Source organism: Mesocricetus auratus, unplaced genomic scaffold, assembly GCF_017639785.1.
Source record: "Mesocricetus auratus isolate SY011 unplaced genomic scaffold, BCM_Maur_2.0 Super-Scaffold_100011, whole genome shotgun sequence".
Lineage (NCBI taxonomy): Eukaryota > Metazoa > Chordata > Mammalia > Rodentia > Cricetidae > Mesocricetus > Mesocricetus auratus.
The window spans coordinates 2109700-2133784 of record NW_024429195.1 but is presented as its reverse complement, the minus strand read 5'-3'; the positions used below and the strand labels follow the sequence as shown (position 1 = coordinate 2133784).

Sequence of the window (24085 nt, the reverse complement as noted above, 5' to 3'; positions counted from 1 at the left end):
TCATCTACAATCACAAGCCTTCAGTCAGGAACAAGAGTGGGATTCACCTAAGTCCCGAGTCTCACCACAGAAGATCAGTCAAAATGGCCAAGTTCTGGGTCCAACCTGGAGACTTCACCTTGCTGAGATCAGTGTAACTGTGCTTCTCTGGCCTGCCTGGTGCTGCGGTCCGTAATGGCCTGACACCACTGCAGCCAGGCATGGGCGATGCTAGCGGGAACATGCGTGCCCCTCACAGGACATGCCTGCTTCTGCCTGGAGGCTGTTCTTAGGCTCTAGCTGCAGGGAGAAACCTACAGCCCCAGCTCCAAGCTTCCAGTAAAAGTTCACCTATCTCTGCCTTAGGCGACTTGTGCAGGAAATCTCTGAACTTGTAGCCTGAGGTTGAGGGTGAATGCTGGAGGCAATCCTTTGGCTAGCAAGTTTGGTGCTAAGTTGTGTCGCACCTGAAGTCACAGCCTTTAGAACTGGTATGGTTCTGGCCACAGTTAGCAGTTGTGGAGGTCCATTGCACCAAGATCAGAGGCTCTCGCCTCGTTCTGGGGGTGGAGCCCAGGGACTCTGAGAACAGTAGCCTGGGAGCAAGGGCCGTGCAGGGCAGAGTGTCACCCCAGTGAGACTGATTGGTACTGGGTTCCAAGTCTAAGGCATTAACTTCCCCTCCCAGGGCAAGGCATCTTGCTAGTCTAGATCAGCATTTCTCAACCTGTGGGTCGTGACCCCCTTGGGGGAATCAAATGACCCAATCAAATGCCTAAGATCACCGGAAAACACAAATGTCTGCATTATGATTCATAACAGTGGCAAAGTTACCATTATCAAGTAGCAACAAAAATGATTTCATGCTTGGGGGGCCGTGGTCATCACAACGTGAGGAGCTGTATTAAAGGGTGGAGAGGTGTTAGGAAGGTTGAGGACCACTGCTCTACACTGTTCGATTGTTGGATTTGTGGATTTTCCTCCAGCCTTCTCAACCATCTCTTTGTATTATTGCACTGAAAACCAGATGCTGTCATCTCTCGCCTGGTTCCTTAACTCCTGTGGAGGGTACTCGTGCGTAAATAACTCAGACTGAGTTTCTGTGGGTAAATACTCGCTGCTACGGCCCTTTTCGGAGGATTTTTGCAACTAACTCAGTGTTTTGTTTTGTTTTTTTAAGTAAATTCTTGAAAGAAATCAAACTCAAGCCCACCTGGACTTCTCGGGCCTTTTGCTATGTTTTTTCTTCTGTTTTCTGCTTCTGTCGCTAGGACTCAAGGGTTCCCTCCAGAGGCTGCAACTGGAATACGTGGACGTGGTCTTTGCAAACCGACCTGACAGCAACACCCCCATGGAAGGTGAGTAGAGGCCTCGGATCAGAAAGAGAAGCTGCAGAACTGCCCTGGTCCTAGCCTGAAGACTGTTTCTACTCACAGTAAGTGATGAGTGTTCAGACGGACACGCCAGAGTAGGAAAAGCCAAAACCTTTCCGACGTCCTTTGGCCTCTGCTTTTACCCTGAAAGCCCATAGACTGCTTTTTTTTTTCCTCCTCCTCCTTCTTCCTTTACTTTTATTCTTGGTGGCTTTTCTTTGTTGCAAAGCATTCATATTCTGCCGCCCCAGACTCATTTCACTTTCGTGATTCCATCGATCAGAGGGGTTTACAGCACGACCTCCGTGTCCAAGGGGCTAGTCTGAGGGCCTCACTTTCCTGCAACGCAACGATGCTAAGTCTGTCTAGTTTCCTGGGTAATAATGAATGCTGAGTGGCGCTGCGAGCAGGGATTTGACAGAACCGCTCAAATGAGGCCCCACTTTGCGGTTTAGTTGTTGCTCCTCTGCAAGCTGTGCAACTGCCAATCTTCCGTCAGAAAAGCCACAGTGTGTCCCTGGGGAAAACTTACAGGACTTTCCTAGAGCCGCGTTTTCTTCATTGTGTTTGTCTATCAATCCTGCCTGGGACAGCTGGGAAGTGAGATGGTTTTAGACACCAAAATGGAAAAGTCTATTGAGATTTAAAGCAAGAGGATGACAGGAACTTGAGGATAGAGATATTTCAAGATAAACAGAGAATAGTTGGTTGATTTGGTGTTTGGTTTTAAGTTTACATTTGGACTATCAATTTGTTAACAATTCAAGTAGTGTAATCTGCAGGAAAATCACACCTAAAGTAGTTTTGTCTTTGATAATTCAGAAAGCTGTTCGAATGTTTGTAATAAGCTCAGTTCTGTGAAGATGTATCCTTGCTATTTCGGTCATAGAAATTAAGGAAACTATTAATGTTTAAAAGTTCATAGGAATTTTTCTAGGTTGCATTTCTAACCACACATGGAAAAATGTTAGAGACATTTCTCTTTTTTTTATCTTTTTTATTGCATTGCCATTTATCTTTCCCAACTACTGAGAAACTATACATGCACAGCTACATCTATATACACATTATTATCTGTGTTTACATAGCATACATATGTGTATATATCTGCCAAAACAAAGATTGTTTGATAAAGCAAATTATAAACAGCATAAAAGATATTTATTTCAATAATACTATGGTGTCACACAATACACAAAGACACATTAAAACAGAGCACTAAAGTCATTTAGTTAGCAAAATTACCAAATAAAACAAAAGGCTATCCTTCTCTTCGGAATGGTGTCTCACAGTCACACCATGTATATATATACACAGGATATCACATTGCTGTTGTTGTTCTGTTTTGTTTACATCCTTCCTGCATCCTACTTTACCTTTAATTTTAGAGATATATCATATATTTAGAGATACATCTTACATTTCGTCAGTCAGGAAATACAAGCTGCATTCTATCTATAAAAGGAGAGCTATACTACAAGGGTCACTAAAAGAAAACACATAGTGGGTAAAGTTTGTGTCTAAAAGAAGAAGAAAATCCTCCAGAGACATGATGTGCTTTGGCTAAGTGCCTTTTATATAAACACCAATGATAATGCTGAAGTTTAGTTAAAAGACATTTCCAAGTGTTTTTTTTTTTTAAGAATAGATAGCTGGTACCTGAGCTTCATAGTGTTTATCTAGCCTCTACTGAAATTGGAGATTTCCCTAAGACATTCACATAAAATTCCACAAAGGGAAGCAGGGAGCTATTTCATAATGAGTTGTTATCCTGAGGCGTATTAAACAATGGGTATTTCCCACTTCTGAGTAAGTCACCAAACACAGATTTCTGTACCTGGCTTGGCAGCAATCACCCACCTTGTACTGGAATGTAGCCTGCTGTCTCTCCATACCCCAGGCAGGGACCTACCCCAGCCAGCAGGGTTACCAACCTCTGAAGCTCATAGTGGAGATGCTCTTCAGGCAGCTCTCTTGAGGACTTGGGCCAAATTCAGATGGCTCCCATGAAGCTTGCTCTAGCTTTCTGGACACGTGTACCTAAACTCACACCATTATTTGTAATTTACAATTACGTATTTGTAGGTCACATAGAAATGCCAGAGTTGAATTCTGGTGCTGGCGGCACAGATTTCACAATCAGTCCTTTCTGCTTTACTCCAACAGTGGAGAGTGCTTCCCTGGGAAATAGAGAGAAAAAGGAAGTAGAGAGACTAGGCCTGCCAGGTGAATTTGGGGACATTAGCTCCTCAAATGCAGGGATGGGGGAGATACCTTTGAGTTGCTTCTAGATTCTATGCCAACGATGGTGCTGGCAATGATGGTAAATCCTCTCTCTCTCTCTCTCTCTCTCTCTCTCTCTCTCTCTCTCTCTCTCTCTCTCTCTCTCTCTCCCTCTGTGTGTGTGTGTGTGTGTGTGTGTGTGTAAGTAAAAGTTGTACATACACAATGAGGTCTCCCTTGCAGGATGACTAGTGTTTCTTAGAACAATGCCTAACTACCCTTTGTGACCCTTCAGCGACTGTTAGTCGGTGTAACTCTACAGCCCTTATGCAACTGCTCTAGACAAAATGGCAAAAACATCTTCAGATACTCGCTCAGCCAATTCCTTTAAATAATAGCCAGAAAAGAATTAATGTCATTCACATGCTTTCATTGCCTCAGTACACCAAAACTTGGCTGAATCATTTGTATTTGCTGTAGTTATACAACGGTAATTAATTACCAAGCAGGTATCATCTAACTGCGTAGGTACAAAAACTGCAGGGCCTCGGCATTTGTAGATCCTCGGCATTTGTAGATCCTTGGCATTTGTAGATCCTCATCCATTTAGCTCAGGGGAGTGGAATAAAACAGCCAGCGTGGAACACTGGACAGGTTCTAGCCAGAAACTATGCAAATGTCAAGATCATGTGTGTGCCCGCTTTGGGTATCTCGAAGTCACATTTCTTAAATAACTTCCGTTTAAATCTGATTAAAATGCCCCCATTCACAAGATCCGTAGCATGAGTCAGTGTTAACCGGGGGGCATATCTAAAATGAACCAAGGTGAGTTCCGTCCAATCTCTGCTTACCAAACCGCGACCAGCTGATCCAGAAAGAGATCGACCTTTGTTCCTTCTTTACCGTATAAGGGCACCGTGCATCCCGTTAGTCATTGCTACCCATTCCTCCTCCCATTCTTACAAAAAAACAAAAATAACAAATCAAAACAAAAAACAAAGACAAAAGGCAAGTTCTGTCAAGAGAATGGTGGTAAATTCCAATGTGGAACTGACTTCTTCTGCGCTCTGCCACCTGATGGAATACAATCAGACATTCCGTGGTGACCGGAAGAGGTGACAGCAGAGGGGAGCGTGTGCGCTTTTGCCTTCCGTCCGCCTCGTTATTTTTCATGGTTCACCTAGTAGTGAGGCATTTTTCTTTCACAGCAGCTGCCGCGCCATCTGCCTCTGCTATGCTATCTGACAACGGGTGGCGCGATTCCCAATGGTAGGGAAAAAAAATAAAAGACTCAGCCCCGCATCCCACGTCTCCTTTCTTACAACAATGTATCCCTCCTAGGGGGAATCACTGAGAGGCCCTTGCCTCCATGAAACTCAAACTTGACTCTTTCACTTCGTAAATCAGTACGCACTTCGAATTCTTCTCTCGAGCTCACTATAGGAGAAGGCTCAAGGCAGCTTAAGTCACATGGATTGACAGGGACACTGTGTCTCATGTTAGGAGAGTTTGGGGTTTTGTTTGTTTGTTTGTTTGTTTGTTTGTTTGTTTTTACCTGCTACTGCCAAATTCAGGGTAATTATCCAGGAAGAAAGCCATCTATAGTTGAGACACAGAGATAGCTGTGAAGTGTGGAACGCTTGGTAATAATAGCAAAAGAAGGAACACTTTAATATACAGACTTTTAAAATTTACTGACAGTATGATGACTTTTTCAAGTTAAATTGCATTTTAATAAAAACCTAATTTAAAAGCATGCTTGAAATCAAGTCCTTTCATTTAGAACTCATTGCCAAAACTAATCTCCTAGAATTCCTGCATCATTGGATACTATGTCTGTACTAATTACTATTCACACTGTTCATTTTCTCCTTCTTTGCAGGCTAGTGCAGGTATAAAGCAAGTCAGATGTCTTTATTTCAAATAAGAGAGCTAAGACCAAAGTTAGTCTCATTAATTCCCACAGTATTAATCAAACAGCAAATTCCATAAATATTTATTTCTTCTTAAGGCATTTTTTTTACTGTTGCTACATGCAAACGGGAATCTATGAATATTTGGGAATCTAGGATATCTGTAACAACTCAGAAAACAAGAGACCACAGAAAACATTTCAACAGCCTAGATCATCAATATTTTATCAGTTCTAAAATAATGGACCCAGGTATTTTATCTTCCAAAGTAAAGTTTTTAGAACAAAATCTTAATCACCTGAAATTTACATATGTCATTTAGCTACAACTGATCAGTGCATATGACTTTAACTTTCATTAGGAGAAAGCTCAAGGCAGCTTAAGTCACATGGATTGACAGGGACACTGTGCCCCATATTAGGAGAGTTTGGGTTGTCCCCGCCTTGTCCCCAAAATTATAATAATAGCAAGAAGAAATCCTCTGCAAGCTGTGTGACAATGTTGCCCCAGGAAGACATAAAGCAAGACGCTTATGCAAGTTAAATCATTTATTAGCCACACTAAAAAAATTAAAATAAACAAGTGGGTTTCATTGCAATATTGTTCTAACTACACATACAAAAATTACTATTTCCAACTCGTAATCATTTTTAAAATGTGATCATTTGCTCCTTTACATAAGTCTCTCAAACCCACAGTACACAGCATACTTTGGACCTACACATTCCAAACGCTCAAGAGATACACGCAGGAGAACAATACCCTGGATGACCACAGAGGTAAAAACTCCTTCTCCCTCCAACAGAAGCCTGGGGCATCAGTCTGCTTTGTGTTGCTCTGACTGTGGTGCCAACAACCGGCTGTTTGGAAAACTTTCCAGGAGACATCTCAGCCCATCATCACAGGGAACGCATCATGGAAAGCATACAGCAGAGGCTCCCTCCCTCCATCATCCCAGGAACCAAAGCAGGCCAGACCTGGGAGCCAGGCTGTAAGCTCCCAAGACATACCCCTAGTGACTTCTGGCAGACAGGCTCGGTTTCCTAAAGGTTCCATAGCCTCCCTAAAATATTGCCACCAGTCCATTACAATTGTTCAGGATATAAGGGGAAATATCTTAGATTCTGCCCTGGCCCCCTCCAGAGGCTCACATTTTACAAAAAACATTTAGCCCAGCTTCAAGGATTCCCCCAATTCTTAACAGTCCCACTTCTGTTTAAAAGTCTAAAGCCTCCATGATTCTTAAGCCAGTCTCTTATCTGTGAGTCCCTGTGAAAATAAGATCAATTACACACGTCCAGTGTGCAATGGTGCAGAGCAAACATTCCCACCCTACAAGGTGGACAGGGAAATGTGAGGGGGAAAAAACTGAACGAAAGCAAGATCGAAACTTAAGAAGGAAACATGAAATTACATAGTTCCATGTCTAGTCCTGGGAGCATAGGGCATGATCTGAGCTCCAGTGCAACAGAGCAGCCCATGCCTGTGCTGCCTGCAACACATATAATCTCCTTCCCGAGCTGGCTTCACTCACCTACTACAAATTTCCTCTGCAGACATGCCACACCTCCTGGGGGTCTCCAATCCAACTGGTTTTACACTCACAGCTTCCTGCAACGCCTACTCAGGGGCTCTCTATAGGAGTCAAATCATCACACACACACACACACACACACATTCTCTCTCTCTCTCTCTCTCTCTCTCTCTCTCTCTCACACACACACACACACACACACACACACACACACACATTGCCTGGCCTCCCAGATTTTTCTTTAAAATCTTGCAAGCTTGAAATTCTTGTGTTCTGTGTACCTGAAAAGCCGGTATCCTGTGGATGATGCCAAGGTCTGCTTCGAGTTTGAGAAGTAACCAGGCTGCAGGGGCCTCACAGTACTTTGATATTAAATGTAGAAAAGCACTTCCCTACTTCCAGCAAGGCACCCTGGCTACTCTCTCTTTTCAGGCATCCTTTCAAAAGAAAGTCTTCCAAGTGAGCTTGTGTTTTTGTACCCTGGAGGCCTCAACAGATGAGATCTTGCCCACAAGACCTCTTTCTGTTTCCCCTGTGCAAAATGTTTTGCTTTTGCTAATGATATGAAATTCTTTTAACAGTTATGGCCCCTTTATCTGCAATTTTGAGTATTCATATATGTCAAACTGTACATTCTCAGTTCCAGTGAAACATTTTTTCACACCACTCTGTTCTGCTTTTGTTCCTAATTCTCACTGTAAACCTGGCTCAAGGCAGCCAACAATAACCATGCCACAGTATGTATGCTACTCTGTCTTGAAAATTTCCTCCACCAGATAACTATGTCCATTACTTTTGTACAGTGGGGAGAGGTGGAGTCCACTCCAAGGGGTTTCACTCCACAGCCTGTGATGGGGTCTCCTCACTGGAGCAGCATTTCAGCAAGGAAGACAAGGCAAAGGAGACAATTGCAAACTCTGGCTTCACTCAAGCCTCCAAATAACACACGGGACACTATATTAATTATGAAGCTGTTGGACATTTGGTATGGTTTCTTAATGGCTAGCTCTGACTTAACTATTAATCCATAATTACTAATACATATTTTTATAAGGTCTTATCTTACGGAGAATGCCAGATTTGTGTCCTCTCCTCCAGGGATCCCATGGCGACTCTCTACTCTTGACTACAATTCCCAGAATCCTCCTCTCCTAGTCCCACCTATCTTGCTTTCCTATTGGCCAACAGTGCTTTATTTATCAACCAATAGGACAGACATAGACACAGAAGGACTTCCCCCATCAACCTGGTGTACTCCTCTGGTCTCTGTGAATACCAGGTACACATGTGCTGTGCATACATACATGCAGGCAAAACACTCCCAAACATAAAATGAAAACAATGAATTTTAAAAATTAAAACACACAGAGAAAGAGAGATTTGTTATGGATATCACATATCCCCATTCATTCCTTTCTATATCTTGGCTAATATCACACAATAGTTATTAATCTTAAGGGGCCTCGGAGTCAGCACAGAACACACCCAGACAGCCAATTCTCAGCACACATGTAGCATGATCCAGAGACAGATATTGGGGCTCAAGCTACAAACTGAACATCAGAGAAGCAAAGCATCCAGAGACTATCTCTTACCTCCACCTCAGCTCAGACCAAAGGGGAGATCCTCAGACTGTTCCTGGCTTCACTGCTCCTCAGATTCATCCAGACTGATATGCTCCCCTCAAAGTGGCTACAGACTCCAGATACTGATGACTGAAAACTCTGCTTCCATCCTTTATAGCCCTCTAGTGCTGGGATTAAAGGCGTGTGATCCCAGGTGCTGAGACCATCTTTGTGTGAGCTGTTTCTCTTTAGGACTGGATCAGTTTCACATAAACAGTGTGGCCTTGAACTAATGGAGATAGGTCTACCTCTTAATCCTGAGTCCTGAGATTAGAGGTATGTGTCACCTCTGCCTGATCTCTGTAGCTTGAGGCTGGCTTTGATCTCTGAATCCTCAAGCAAACTTCAATAAGTCATAAATAATATATCACCACAACAAGGGAGATTTATTTACCCCTCCCTAGGGGGTGGCAGAGTGGCTACCTCTGGATCAGGCAAAGCAGCAGGTATTCTCTGTAAGAGAGTGGTTTTAAAAGATCAAAGTGGAGGAGGCATACTAGGATGAGTTAGTGAGTCCCGATTGGACGTGTTAACCAGTGTAGCCAAACAATGAATTTTGATTTCTGGACCTTTGGTGTTTGGATTGCTGGACGTTGAAGTCTTATTCGGGCAAATAAGGGAATGGACCTTGGGAGCTAGCTTTAGGGATGTAATCTAATGGTTTATCAAGAGGGAAGGGGGAGAAGGGCAACACCTTCTTGTGCCAAGTTTGCAATGTTTGGACGCGTTAGAGCGCCCAACTCCAATCCTGTTTTGTAAATTCTGCCTCTGCCTCACAAACTGCTTACCTTCCACCTCGTATCACTTATCTCTTTGTTTTTCTTCTTCCTGGAGAGCATCGGTAAAGCAGCAAGGTCACCGCACAGAGTTCACACTCTAAAGGCTCACGTGCTGCTTCACGGAGTCTGGTGAAAAGTGTCCCAGAGTTAAGAGAGGCCCGAAGGGTTCTGTATGTGGGTCACAAGGCTGTATCTTTCAGAAACGGAGCTCCGGTTAACACTGTTTTTTCCCCACATCTATGGACTGCAAAACAAACAAACAAACAAACTGCCCCCAAAAATCCAGTTCGTACTCATACAGCGCTGTGGTTGGAAGTCAGATTCCTAGTGCCATGCTATATAAAATCTTGGTGGGAATGATCTTGAGGAAGGACATGGGTATATTCTGTGCAGCTTAGCCACGCCCTGTGATTTCTCTCCCATCCCTACCTCCTTCTTCCCATCTTCTTTTAGATTGTGAAAATAGAGTGGTTCAGCCTCCACTAGCACATTCAGAAAAAGAGACGAGGTGAGCCACGTGTCTTCTCTAGTCCGTGGACACCGCCAGGTTTAAGTGCTGCTGGTTTTTGCTTCCCCCCCCCCCACCTCCTGTTTTCTCTTTAAACCGTCTCCCGCCGCGAAGATGGAGAGAGAAGCTGGGTGGACAGGAGACACAGAACTGCTTGATATTTTGCTGGTGACTCATGCGCCCTTCCGTCTGGGGGGTGTCAGCTCCCCGAGAGACGTCTTGTGACGTGACAGGGTTTCACTCAATGTTCTGAAGAGATGCTGACTCAGTCTCAGAAGAAGCCGATTCTATCGTTCCCTCGTTGCGCCCCTGCAGGTCTGCAGCGGCATGCATGGAACGGGACACCACCAACACCCACTATGGCGCCGTAGCCCCGCACAGGTGGGGCTGCAGAGCTTAGCAGCTCGTTACTGAGTGTCATTGCCACTTAAGGGTTCCACGGCGTGCGTGTTTAACGGGGTGAGCACAGCCACCGGCACAGTCCCCTATCTGTAATTCCCACGTGGTGGCAATGGTATTAGCAAATACCTCACAGCACCTTTATGATTTTCTGTGCAAAAAGAGTAAGGGAGTGAGTTGTTTTGTTAAAGTCCTGGGTGTTTATAGGTGAGCTGAGAAGACACAGTGAGAGGACCTGGGTGCTCTTTGTGGATGTGGATTAGCCGCTTAGACCAACTCCTCTGATTCTCACTGATAAATAGCAAGAATGGGAAAGCTGCATTCTTCTGGTTCATCATTGTGAAGAATTGTGGTCTTTAAATGGACGTGTCCTATAAGCTGTAATATCCAGCATAAATATTTCAAGTTGCTTATTGTTGCTATACATGCTCATGCTTTTAAGATTTTATATGCATGAGATGATGTTAAGAATATCAGAATGAGGTGACAAATCACTCCTGCAAATCACTTCTACATTTTTATAGGAAAAGCTTGAGATCGTTTTTTTTTTCTTCCTATAACTTTTGGAGGAAGTTAAAAACTAAAGAAAAGTAGGAAGGATTTACACTTGATATGCTTCTTCTATGTGTATCAAACTGCTGTGGGCTTTGCCTGTTCTTGCAGACTGTGAACATTTCACCCATGAGTACACTCTCTCGGGTATCTCCTCGTGTGACAGTGACACAGTCATCACACACAAGGACGTGTATTTCCATATAATCACGTAATCTAATACTGGAGGCATGTTCCTATTTCCTCCAGCGTCCTTAATGGGATTTGCTTGTGTGGGGCTTTGTTTGTATTGTTTTGATTTTTGTTTTGTTTTTCTTGAGAAGGGAGACCACAATCTGACTGATAGTCGCCTAGTGAGTGACAGCAAGAGCACATGGCAGCATGCACGAGAGCCTGGTTTCAATCCCGGGCCCTCAAAAAACGAAGAGAGAGGAGGAAAATGAATATTCCCACAGTGTTGTGTAGGGTGTCTTGTTATGAGTGCTATTCAATCTCTTCATCTAAGATGATTTCTCTACCCTGTTTTGTCTTCAGTAACCTTGACCAAACAAACAAAGCATCCTGGGGGTTGCTTTGGAGAATATGTCTTCTCTAAGATTATCTAGACCTCTTTGAGTGTTCTAGAATTTAGGCCACAATGGGGAGGGGTACAAAGAGTAGAGAAACAGAGAAACCCACCATACCCCAAGCTACTCCTGCCTCCTCCTAGGCTATACAGGCTCCAAGTGGGGAGAGGGAGAAGAATTCTAACTTTGAGTGTCAATTAGACTTACAAGGGATGTGTTTGATTAGAATTATCTTCAAAATGCCCAAGGATAGGCAGAAAGCTGTGGGAAAAGTGTGGGATTTCACTGGGGCCAGGGGAATAAAGGACCAACAGGCAATGCAAAAAAGAAATCCAAATGACTACATTACTAGTCATGCCTATTCCACATATTTTATATATTTTAATACCTAATTTTTAAAACTGTTTGACTCAAATTGCACATGCAAAAAAATGAACTCCCATAATTTCAAGAAACCATGTTTATTTCATAATAAAATACCATTATATGCTGTAGAGTGTAGAGAAGTATTCTGTGTCTTAAGATTCAAACCTCGTAGCCAGGCGTTGGTGGTGCACACCTTTAATCCCAGCACTCGGAAGGCAGAGGCAAGTGGATCTCTGTGAGTTCCAGGCCAGCCTGGTCTACAGAGCAAGTTCCAGGACAGCCTCCAAAACAATACAGAGAAACCTTGTCTCAAAAAAAAACAAAACAAAACAAAAAAAAAAGATTCAAACCTCTACCTACAAATTACAGAACTGAGTGTTTGACCACCTTTGCAGAGTTTATATGTTACAGGTTGGCATTCCTCATGCCTACCATTTTACCCACAAACTCTCCCTAGGAATCTGAAGACATCTAAAAGTGTCACATCTGTTTTGGGTAGTAACTGTCACTGTTCAAGGCCCAGAAAACATGCAACAAAAACTCAAGCTTTGCAATCTGAAGATACCCATCCTGTCTAATGTATCTCCATGCTAAGTTTTAATTTCAGAAAGGCTATCTGGCTTCAAGTGACCCAATCATACAAAAAATAATGAAAACTAAACAAGAATACTTTATAAAATCCAAATATATTACCTCCACAAGAAAACCAGGCTTGTGATTTCTAAGGGCCAGCAGATGGGAGGATTTGTGCAGATCAGTAGGAAAGGAAAGAAAGTGTCATCAACATTGTCATTTATTGGGAGAATATGAAACATATTACATACATCCTTGGCTTCGAAACAGAAAGCATTGTCATAGAACCAACCCAATTTCCAACTAGAAATAAGTGTTTTTACGGAAGGAGACAAAGAAAACACCATATGACAAGAATTCATATAGAACAAAACAGAAGGGAAATTGGAAATATTAAAACCAAGAAAGTCTTAAGAAGAGAAGAATGCAAATCTGCTTCTCCCTCCCCTTTCCCTACTCCCTTCCTGAGAAAGATCAAACTGTCAGGATCTTTTCTCAAAACACCGAAAGAATACATATTAAATGTTACCATATGAACCTCAGGGTAGCCCCAACAAGAACATGAGAGAGTACAGTACCCATGTCCAAAGCTGTTCATACTCAACTACTATTTACTACATGCCAACCAGACGCCACAGCACGCATAGGCTGTTCTAAACAGAAGGAAGGTCACACCTCTGTGGTGCAAACTTAATCTTAGGAGAAGAGGTAAGAAACGGACAGTATGACTAAATAAGTTTAATAAGTAGACAATTAGAAGAGAAAAACAGCTAGGGAAGAGGGAAAGCAAGCAGACCATGAGGACAGAAATGCTTACAAAGCTGCCAGGGACCACAGGCAAATGAAGTTTATGTATGACTTGAAGGAGTCATGTGATTGGCTAGGAGAATAAAGAGACTGCTTCTTCCTGAGGAACAGCGCAAAGACCCAGGGATGAGAGCTGCCTGTCTTGTTTGAGGACATCAGTGAGGCTGCAGCAGAATAAGAACGAAAGTGCAGAGGATGAGAGAGATGATGGACCAGGTCCCTTTCGGCCTCTGAATTTTCGATCAAGAACCGGTATGCATTGGGTTGCATTTCAAAAGCAACCTCAGCCTGAAATTGAATAGACTGTTGGTGCAAACATACCAGCGAGGAGTGATCTTAGGAAACGACCGCCACAATCTATGTAGGATGCCAATGGCTAGATGAGGGTGCTGTCCTGTGACGTGCAAAGGTGGCTTGACCTTGGACCATATTGAAGTAAGATGGGTTATCTATAGATATGACAGAAAGAGTAGGACAATGGATGATTCCAAGTTTTAGGCTTGAATCACTAGGAAGGACAGATGCTCTGAAGTTTAGACATAAACTTAGGTGGGTCTCAACCTTCCTAATGCTGAGACCCCGTAATACAGTCATGGTGTGGTGACCCCCCAATAAAATGACTTTCATTACTACTTAATGCTATAATTTTGCTACTGTTAGTAATCATAATGTAAATTGATTGGAGACCCAATAAAATTATTTTCATTACTACTTCATACTATAATTTTGCTACAGTTATGAATCATAATGCAAATAGTTTTGGAAATAGGGGTTTACAGGTTAAGAACCACTGCTCCAAACAGGTATGGGGATTCCAGATGTAGTCCCAATGATAAGGAGAGTTTGGGCTTATCATCTTGAGTTTGGGCTGTTCGTTAGACAGCCAAATAGAGACACTACAGAAAAAGTTGAACACTGAATCTGAAACTCAGGAGCTAGACCTGACATGGAAAGATGTAGATTTTGGAATTGTCTGCCATGTGAATGGTGGTCAAGATCTTAAGAACTGGTAAAAATAACATACAGAGTAAAATAAATAGAAAGGGGACATAGAAAGAAAGGACAAAGAAAGAAAGACTAAGCCCTAAAGTTCCCCAACATTAGTTAGTTTGGAGGAAGGCAGGAAGAGTGTGGTAACCTAAGGAGGAGGTAAAGAAAGACCCTCAAGAAATAAAAAGAGATCAGTGCATCCAATGCTGCGTAAAGGTCAGGTGAGATGAACCAGAACCATCCACCAGAATTAGCAATGTGGAGGTCATTAACTCACATGGCAAGTGAAAGTAGGACATTAAGCAGGAGCCATTTAATCTTAACTTATGGTCTTCTTACTTGCAAAAAAAGTGAGAAAACTTCTGGGTTTAGAATACCAAGATGAATGTCTACTCATCATTCTAAAATTAAAGATCACCCAGTAAACAGAAGACAATGAGCAGAACTAGAAGGTTCATTTGAAAATAACAGACACTTGGAAACCTGGAGCAATATATATATATTAAAGTAGGGAAGGAATGAGTTTAGTTGGTTGGTTGATTGATGGTTTTTGGTTAGCTAGTTGGTTGGTTGGTTGGCTGGCTGACTGACTGGCTGGCTGGCTAGCCAGCTGACAGGTTAGTTGGCTGGTTGGATGATGGGTTGGTTGGCTCGCTGGCTGGCTGGCTGGTGGTTGGTTACCTGGTTGGCTGTTTTGTTATCTGTCAGGTTGGCTGAGTGGTGCATTGCTTGGTTGGTTGGCTGGTTGGTTGGTTGGTTGGTTGGTTGGTTAGTGGTTGGAATACCTATAGAAGAGAACCTAAATGATATGCATGACACAATACTTAAGGTACTAAGGGCACCAATTCTTCAGAAGATGGCATAGACTAAAGACCTATTAAAGATTCTTGTCCCCAAATCTACAGTCAAGGTCCTGCCTTTCCCCTCCAATGGGTCCACTGACTGGAGAGGTGTGTGTGTGTGTGTGTGTGTGTGTGTGTGTGTGTGTGTGTGTGTGTGTGTGTGTTGGGTGGTGGTTGGTTAGCTGGTTGGTTGGTTGGCTGGCTGACTGGCTGGTAGGTTGGTTGGTGGTTGGTTAGCTGGTTGGCTTGTTTCATTCTTTTTTTTTTTTTTTTTTTGCTTTTTACAAGACAGGGTTTCTCTGTATTGTTTCGGAGGCTATCGGTCCAGCCCGGCCTGGAACTCACAGAGATCCGCCTGCCTCTGCCTCCCGAGTGCTGGGATTAAAGGCAAGCGCCACCACTGCCCAGCAGCTTGTTTCATTCTTTATGTTTCTTCCCAATTTTATCACTTAATCTTTCCAGCAAGGGTATTATTAGATAGATGGCATGAGTTAAATATTAACCATTCATAGAGTATGGTGGCCCTATAGGAGAAGCCAGAAATAAATGGCTTACAAGGCCAAACAAAGATAACAAGAAAAGAAAAATACAGGTTTATTTTATTCCTGGATATAGGTACAAAAGTCCTAAGTTAAGTGCTATCTTACTCAATCCAACAATGTTTACTATTTACTATATAGCAAAATTTGGAACAAGTATAATGCAGCTACGATTCATTGTGTTTTCTAAAAATGAAAACTGAGGCAAAGAAACAGAAATATTACTGAGAAATATGGAAATTAACAAAAGGAAACAGACACCCCAATTCTGGAATACAAGAAACAAGTTGAAGGGACTGGGGCTTTTACCACAAGCCTATTTTTGTTTGGTTTGGTTTGTTGTTTTTTGAGACAGGGTTCTCTGTGTAGCCTTGGCTGTCTTGGAACTCAATCTGTAGACCAGGCCGGCCTCGAACTCACAGAGATCCTCCTGCCTCTGCCTCCTGAGTGCTGGGATTAAGGGCGTGAGCCACCACCGCCTGGCTTGATACAAGCTTTTTGAACATTAACTATTTTTTAAGATGTGCATGTATTGCTTTGGATAAACAAAAGATTGAAACAACTCACACTCTAATAGGATGAGAGTGCCAGCGACAGGAAGTGATCAGAATTAAATGACCGTGGCTGTCAAAGTCTAGTCACAGCCTTGGGGTTAGAAACAGGAGAGAGCCACTTCTAGTTTTGCTAGCTCTTATTTCATGAGCAGTTACCACCAGCTGGGGAAACACATATCCAAACACAAGCCCATGGGATGTGGGAAACATTTCATATTCAAACCGGAATGAATATCCCGTGCTGGCTCCAGATGGCTAGCAGCTGTCTCATAATGTGATGTGAACTTAGTCTGTTCCTATCATCTTCAGAGTCTTAGATTAACACTGTTCAGCATTCTAAGCTGGTCTGTACTGAGACCCAAGGTAGTCTCTTAACTAGGAGCCCCTGAAAATCAAAAGGACATTACTATTGCTAACAGCATTAATAACTGATGGATTATTGACATTACTATCCCAACAGACGATGACAAAGATTAAGCATTTCTATTCCAAAAAAAAGGGGAAAACATGAGGATAACTTAAAAAGGTCGGACAAAACCAAAACCAAACCCCAGGAAGGAAAACGGTAGCTCCTGTACGTCTGTGTCCTAGACACATGGTGGTAGTGTGGTGTGAGCTCCGACAGGCTTGGGCAGCCCTACTCCTGTGGTCTGGCAGTCATAGCCTACACGTCCCCCATCTTAGGCTGTCTCTGTTCGCCGCCTACAGCTTCCCTCTACACCTCCACTCCTGGGGTTTCCAGCACAACTTGGGTCTCACGCTCGCAGCTGCGTGCATTACCGTCTCGGGGGCCCCCCTGAAAGGAACCCAGTTCTGCTGCTGACCTCGCAGGCTCTCCCCCGTGTTACCCAAGGATGCACGACAGTGTGACTGTTCTAAGTGCCTGCAAAATCAGCACCACGTGCACAGCATCGAGATCTGCCAACAGCCTGGCTCTTGTCAGTCCCCCTTGGACCATTGCCTCAGTAGCTTCTGAATCCTTGAGCAACTGAACCCAGGAAAACACTCGCCTAGGCCACGCTGTGCAAACATGGTATCCTAATAACTCTCTCTTCTACAAGAACCGTTATGTCATATACCCTGGAATCTTGACTGGGGACGGACTGGCTGATTTACTCTTGTTCAGTGAAAAGTGCTTGGCTTTGGTTTGTGGTTTGTGTTTTTTTTTTTAATACAGTATCTTTCATGTATTCTCTGACCGTTCATGTACCCCAAATTCCCCCTCTCCCACCTTCTTCAGGAGTCCCTCAAAACATCTCTTCCCCCTGCTCTTTTTAATAATTTACTCATTTTCCTTGTGCCCCAGGGCCCTCGTGTATAAAACAACAACAATCGCCTATCTGACAAAATTGTCCTAAGGAATCAATTCTTTAATATATGCGAAGTGTGTTTAAGACATTGCCAGGAACACCATACGTGCTGTGTAAGTGTGAGCTATTATTTTTAACACCCTGGGTGACAGAGTTTCCTTAACATCCACAAAGTGTCTTCATAAATCTGGAACGAAAATATGCAGACATCCAGGACACAGAAGACTCAGTCAAACTAGTCCCTGTACCTAATTATCACTATTTCCTTTGAGGGACAATATATCACACCTTCTCTGTCACCAACACATTCCTGAGGCCCTCTGCCTCAAGGGCAGGCATGCATCTCCTGAAGTGCAAGGAGGTGTTTGTGTGCATCACAGGTGAGTGAGTGTAAGAGCAGGGGAGCCGAGCAAGACAGAGCAAACATGAGACTCTACCGACCCCGCCCCGACCCCACCCCGACCCCACCCCGACCCCACCCCGACCCCACCCCGACCCCACCCCTACCCCACCCCGACCCCACCCCTACCCCACCCCTACCCCACCCCCGCGTCAGTCTTTCTCAAGGATTTATGAAGGAAACTGCCATCATTTTAAAATCTTTATTATGGAATGCGATGGAAAGCTTGCATACGCTTTTGTCATGAAGCCGAAGCCGTCTAACATAGCCTGTGAATATGGCCGTGTCCGTGGACTCTGGAGAGGAAGCACAGTCTTATCACCGAAAGCCCTCACTAAGCCCCTCCTTAGCAGAGGATCCTAAGAGATAAAATGAGGGGAGAAGAACCTCACAAGTAGGAAGGAGAGCCCCAGAGAAAAGCTAAGAGCAAACCGATGTCATGGAGAGTGGTAAATTAGAGACAAGGACTAAAGCACAGGGCACTCCAGGTCAGACCCGCTGAGACCGGGTAAGTCAGTCATCCTTTCCGCTCACAGAATGCCTGAAACAATCCTCAAAGGAGAAAAGGTTGGTTCGGGCTCATGGTTTCAGAGCCCTTAGCCCACCATGTTGGAAAGACATAGAAGAAGAAAGCTGTTTACCTGGTGGTGGCCAGGAAACGTTGACAGAATCAACGGAAAGGGCCGGGACCAAGCTCTTGACCCCTCAAAGAATGGTGAGCTGCTTCCTCCAATCAGTCTCACCTCCCACACAGTCCACCTATTCAATATCCGAATCTGTAATTGAACTAACCGGTCGATAGAGGCAAGGTGCTCATGACCAGATCACCCTCCAAGAGCCCCCCCCACCCCCGGCCACCTCTGTCTGCCTCAAGGACCAACGCCATCGACACTTGAACCCTTGGCTCACTTCACACACAAACCATAACAACAGGCCAATCTCTAGTAGCTTCCGCGGTGCCAGCTGTCCATCCACCTTGGGGGCAGCCTCATGTTCTAACAGACACAGCCATGGGTGCACTGGTAAAGGTATTACATGGTCAGCCACTCTACCAGGTAGTTCAACTCATGAAAGGCTAAGACAGTTATTTCGCTCTTGGCTACCGGATGCCCACAGATGTAGATGAGCCCCCGAATGGATCGGGGCTTCCAGGAGCTGCCCAGGGTTGTAAGAGGAGATGGTTTTCATTTCATTAAGATTGAGACAGCTTCGCCGGGCGGTGGTGGCGCACACCTTTAATCCCAGCACTCGGGAGGCAGAGGTGGGCGGATCTCTGTGAGTTCGAGACCAGCCTGGTCTACAAGAACTACTTCTAGGACAGCCTCCAAAGCCACAGAGAAACCCTGACTAGGGGAAAAAAAAAGATTAAGATAGCTTCACTTGCAGACAACTCCCAAGACAGTACCAAAGAGACAGTTAGCTCAGACTGTTAAAAGGGCAATTAAGACTGCTTCCTTTGGATCATTAACTGGATTTTCCTGTAGAAAGTTTCATCAGGGTCGATTTCTTTTCTACCCTGATCAATCTCTGCCGCATTGCTCACGTTATTCTTTCAACCACAAGACAGCATGCCTGTCCCCAGAAGCAGATATACAGATATAATAAAAGGCTCCAGACAGGGTAACAGAATAAGAAGCTGTATCAAGATTCTGCATCCATCTGTCTGACCAATGAGGATGACATTCATACAACTTAAAACATCAGAAATGAAAGCCTGAGTGAGTTAGCTGTAATGAAATGACAGGTGCTCCCAATTATAAAAATCACTGCTCCATTGGTAATGGGCACAGATACAGTAGGTGCCGTGTAGGACTGGTGGAGCTGGGTGAATTTATTTTTTTAGTAGCCCAACGGATGTTTGTAAAACTACTCTTTTGCAATTATTTTGTCCAATATGTTTCCTTTTGACATGCCCAAAGGCTTGCTTCTTTGGTCAATTCAGATATTGTTGATACTCTCTATGTTTCAAAGGATATAATCAAAAGCATGGGTATGCAATATGAATGTGAATAAGAAGAGGAAAGATGTGTTGCTTCATTTCTTTGGTCATGGAGATTAGAGGAAAAATTCAAAACCAGCAAAAATGGGCCTTCATCCTTCTGCGCCTTGATTTCTTCAGACACAAATGAGACCACCTGCTGCGTCGCTGTCCCTGGGGAAACGTGAAGAGTCAGCCATTCACCCCAGATAAGGCTTTGATGGCAGAACAAAGAAATTATTCCATTCAAGTCTAGCTTGGTGAACCAGTAAGTTTATTGAATAATAACAGGAACATGGGTAGTGGTTTACTCATAGGAGCATCAGTGATTCAAAGGCAGCTGCATCACAGAAAAGTACATCCCACTGTAAGTGAGAACTCGTGGAAGCTACATCCTTGGAATTCTCTTCTCAACTTGCAAGCAACCCTGCTGGCGAGTCTCCTCCTCCCCATCAACCATTTGCTACTTACATAGCCTTGGAATGGGGTCTCACCAATACTGTAACTTCCTGAGTCATACAAGTTTCAGGAACTTCCTGCGCTTTGTAAGTTTGCTTAGCTGCTAGAGTCTCCTGGGTTTCCCACCGATTTCTTGTGGGGCGAGGATATTTCAATTCAGAGGAAATGCCCTTGAAGCACCATCTTACAGAAATACAATAAAAGCCTAAACACAACAATACTGGGAAAAAAACTCCCCAGCACATAGGCTAACATGTAACAGAGAAGCAATAAAGTCAGCTCCTTCTCTGTTTCCTCTGACGTCATGTGACCTAGGTACCCACCCTGCCTGAAGTGCCCAATAATAAATACCCAATCTAATGCCAGTGGAAAGTGTTGGCTATCTACCCAGTAGCCATTCTGCCTGCTTGGGTGCACAGGTTTTCATGCAGGCTGTGCCCGTTTCCTGAGAATGACCCGCTGGAAGGCTGGCCTCCTCTTCCCTAACTGGTCCTCAGTTGTAGGGAAGTTCTAGGTTATCAACCAGTCTTCCTGTCACTCCCCCTTTGTCCTTGTTGTGTTTGTTCATGTCACTGAAGCAGCTCCACTCAGAGGGTAGCTTTTTGCTTAGAATGACAAGCATGCTGAAGACACTCATGCACAACCCTCTCTGACGCTACAGGCACCCCATTAATGCCACAAGAGAAACCACCTTCAGGATGGCAGGGAGTTCAGCAGCTTGTTGGAACAACCACCCCGTGACAAGCAGGGATAAATATGTTACTTTCAACCAGAGTTTTTGATAACCTAACCGCCACACACATGGAGGAAACCCCTAATTAATTAATACACCAAGAAGATAGAGGTAGTCGTATTCCTTAGTAAAGCTGCACCTCAAAGCTCAAGAAGGTTACAATAAAAAGATAACCATTCTTAGCAATACTATCTGTAGATCTCCTAAATATTATGGGCAAATGTGCATTAATAACCTCTGTATCTTTTCTGCGTTGCTGGTTATGGCTGTGAAATACCAGAATGACCCTCTGTCATCATTTTTCCAATATACAGGAAGGGTTTTATTTAGCTACTCTGAAATTATAATAGATTGGGTCTATGAAATAAACACACACAGTCACTTAGCTTCCTCATTGGTTTCTTTATGCATTTTGTAGATTATACATTCTGGCCCATTCCTTTTGGAAAGCATCGAGTTATTCAAACTCTGATGTTCCATGGGAAATTATCTGTGACAATGATGAACAACTGGGAACACCCAGCTTGGAGAATTTTCTAAGTCAAAAAAATGATCTTGCTCACATTTTATGACATGGATTTAACAGAGCATACACAAACACACACTAGCGTGGACCATACTCGCTGAAGCCCCAGGAGAAATTAGATGGCCTTCCATCCAGGTACACGCCCTGCAGCAAGCACATCCACTATGGTCTTTTGACTTTCTCCACAGAGAACGGTAGTGTTAGAAAAACAAACTTTAATACACAAGCCTCCCTGGTAAGCTCCCATGTCCCTCTCCAGTGCCATTTTCCTCTATCGGCTTCTGACTTTCTATACAGACAGGCAGGTGAAGAAATGAGCCTGAAAAACTAGAGAGAAATTGATGGAGGGGAAAAGAAAAACAAATAATGAAAAGCAAGCCAAACAAGCCTTAAGACAAGAAAAGAAAAAGTCCATCAAGTAGGTAGGTACAGTTTTTACAATGTGCAAGAACTCTATAGAGAATTATATTAAGCTTTGCATATTTTAGATACGTAATGTTTATAAAGATGATGTCACGTGTTGGAGGGGCAGTGGAGATCCATACCAAGACTAGGAACAGAAGAGTGTAGGGTCTTAAACTTGTCTGTTCTGCTAAAATCTATTCCAGCCAAATCTGCCATCCGAAATTAAGCATTTACAAGAGAATTACTTCAATCCCAGCACTTGGGAGGCAGAGGCAGGAGGATCTCTGTGATTTCAGGGCCAGCCTGGTCTCCAGAGCGAGCGAGTTCTAGGACAGCCTCCAGAGCAATGCAGAGAAACCCTGTCTTAAAAAAATCAAAGACAGAAAAAGAAAATTAAAGGCCTAAAAGAGCCTAAATGACTCCTGAAGATGAGTGGGTGAATGAGAAAAATTTGACATTACGTTTTAGATGTCAAAGTCTCCCGCGGGAGTCAAGTGTTTCGACACTTGGTCCCCAGCTGATGGCACTCTTGTGGAAAGCTATGGAACCTCTGTGAGTTGGGGCCTACCTGGAGGAATTGGGTCTCTGGGAGGCAGGCTTGAGGTTCCTGTCCCCCCTCACTGCTTCCTAACCTTTCCAGATACAGACAAGCTCTTGCCACCACAGTCAGGAGCTGCTCTAACTCTGTGCCTCCCACGTGACGAGGACCGTCCCTCAGACCATGAGCCGAGTAAACTATCCCTTGCCTTACGCTGCTTTCCTATCAGATGTGTGGTCACAGCCGCGAGAAAGTGACGAAATGGCCCTGTCAGGTCTCAGCACTCACTCTAACACCTCAGTGATTCCTCCCGGCTAGGGGAGGGACTAACAGCAGAATGCAGGGTGCACGTCCCTTTTGCCTGACCTGGACATCTGACATCCAGAATGCTCCAAAATCCAAAGCTTCCCAAATGCTGGATTCACAGGCCCAAATTCAAAAATTTTGGCCGTTTAAAACACCGGGATGCAAGCATTCCCATGAGGGGTACTCAACCCACAGAGGTGCCAGAAACAGACATTAGCAAGAATGAAATTTTACCCTTAGCCATGTGGCCTAGAAGATAAATAAGGAAGCATGGGATAAGGACCAGGATTGTCCAACCTGGGGTCCATGGGCTGCATATATACTAGGAGAGCTATGATGCATTTGCAGATGATAACTCGGTTTCACAATGTCAAACCGTGAGACATCCATCAAACCACTCAATAGCTGAACATGGGCCGGCTCTTCCCACATCAACCGTTAATCAAGAAAATACCACCACAGACTTAACCTACATGTCAATCTGATGGAGGTATTTCCTCAGCCGAAGTTCCCCTTTCCCAGATGACCCACTTTGCCTCAAGTTGGCAAAAAATATCCTAATAAATAAGTTAGGGAAGATGGCTATTTTCTGTGGTGAGAATAAGTGAAACTGGGTCCTTGTACCACCTACACACTAAAATGACTTACGTGTCAGAAACATAACAACGTAAAGCCTCAAAGTTTTTAATAGAGGGAAAGAAAAAGCCTCTTTTCACGTTTTAATATTTTCTTCTATGTCAGGAGGATGCCCCCAGGTCAGGGGAAGACCTGTTGACCTGGGTTGCTTTCTACTGCTCTGATTGAGCATCATGACCAAAGGCAATTTGGGGACGAAAGGAATTGCCGTCCAGGCAGGCACTCGGGGCAAGAACCTGGAAGCAGAAACTGGACTGTGATCGTGAGGAACACTGCTCATTTGCTTGCTCATCTCGCTTTCTTATACAATTCAGGACCATTTTGCCTAGGGATGGCGTCATCCTCAGCGGATCGGATGCTCCCACGTCAATCATTAGTCAAGAAAGTGCCACACAGACCTGCCTACAGACCAGTCAGATGGAGGCATTTTCTCAACTGAAGTTCTCCCTTCCCAGATGACCCTAGCTTGCCTCAAGCCAACAGCAAGCCTAACCAGTACAGCCGTGTTCAAACTTTGAAAGTTGCCCTATTACAGGTTGACTTTGATTGCATTGTGAAAGGAAATCCCAGCGTATGTAGAAGAACACCTTCCCTTAGCCTACAGATTAGAGGATAGACGGCTCCACAGATGCGCCGCTTGTCTAGGAAAAATTCACAGCCCAGTGGTTTAAT

General features: G+C 44.0%; 1 protein-coding gene across 3 annotated transcripts in view; it reads left to right on the top strand.

Annotated features, from left to right (window-relative positions):
* The window catches only part of Kcnab1 (potassium voltage-gated channel subfamily A member regulatory beta subunit 1), a 384414-nt gene that overhangs the window by 328164 nt on the left and 32165 nt on the right, over nucleotides 1-24085 (top strand). For all 3 annotated transcript variants that reach the window (XM_040754343.1, XM_040754344.1, XM_040754345.1), the window contains exon 8: nucleotides 1251-1337. In XM_040754343.1, the coding sequence (XP_040610277.1) occupies nucleotides 1251-1337 (87 nt within the window). The remainder of the gene's footprint in view (nucleotides 1-1250; nucleotides 1338-24085) is intronic.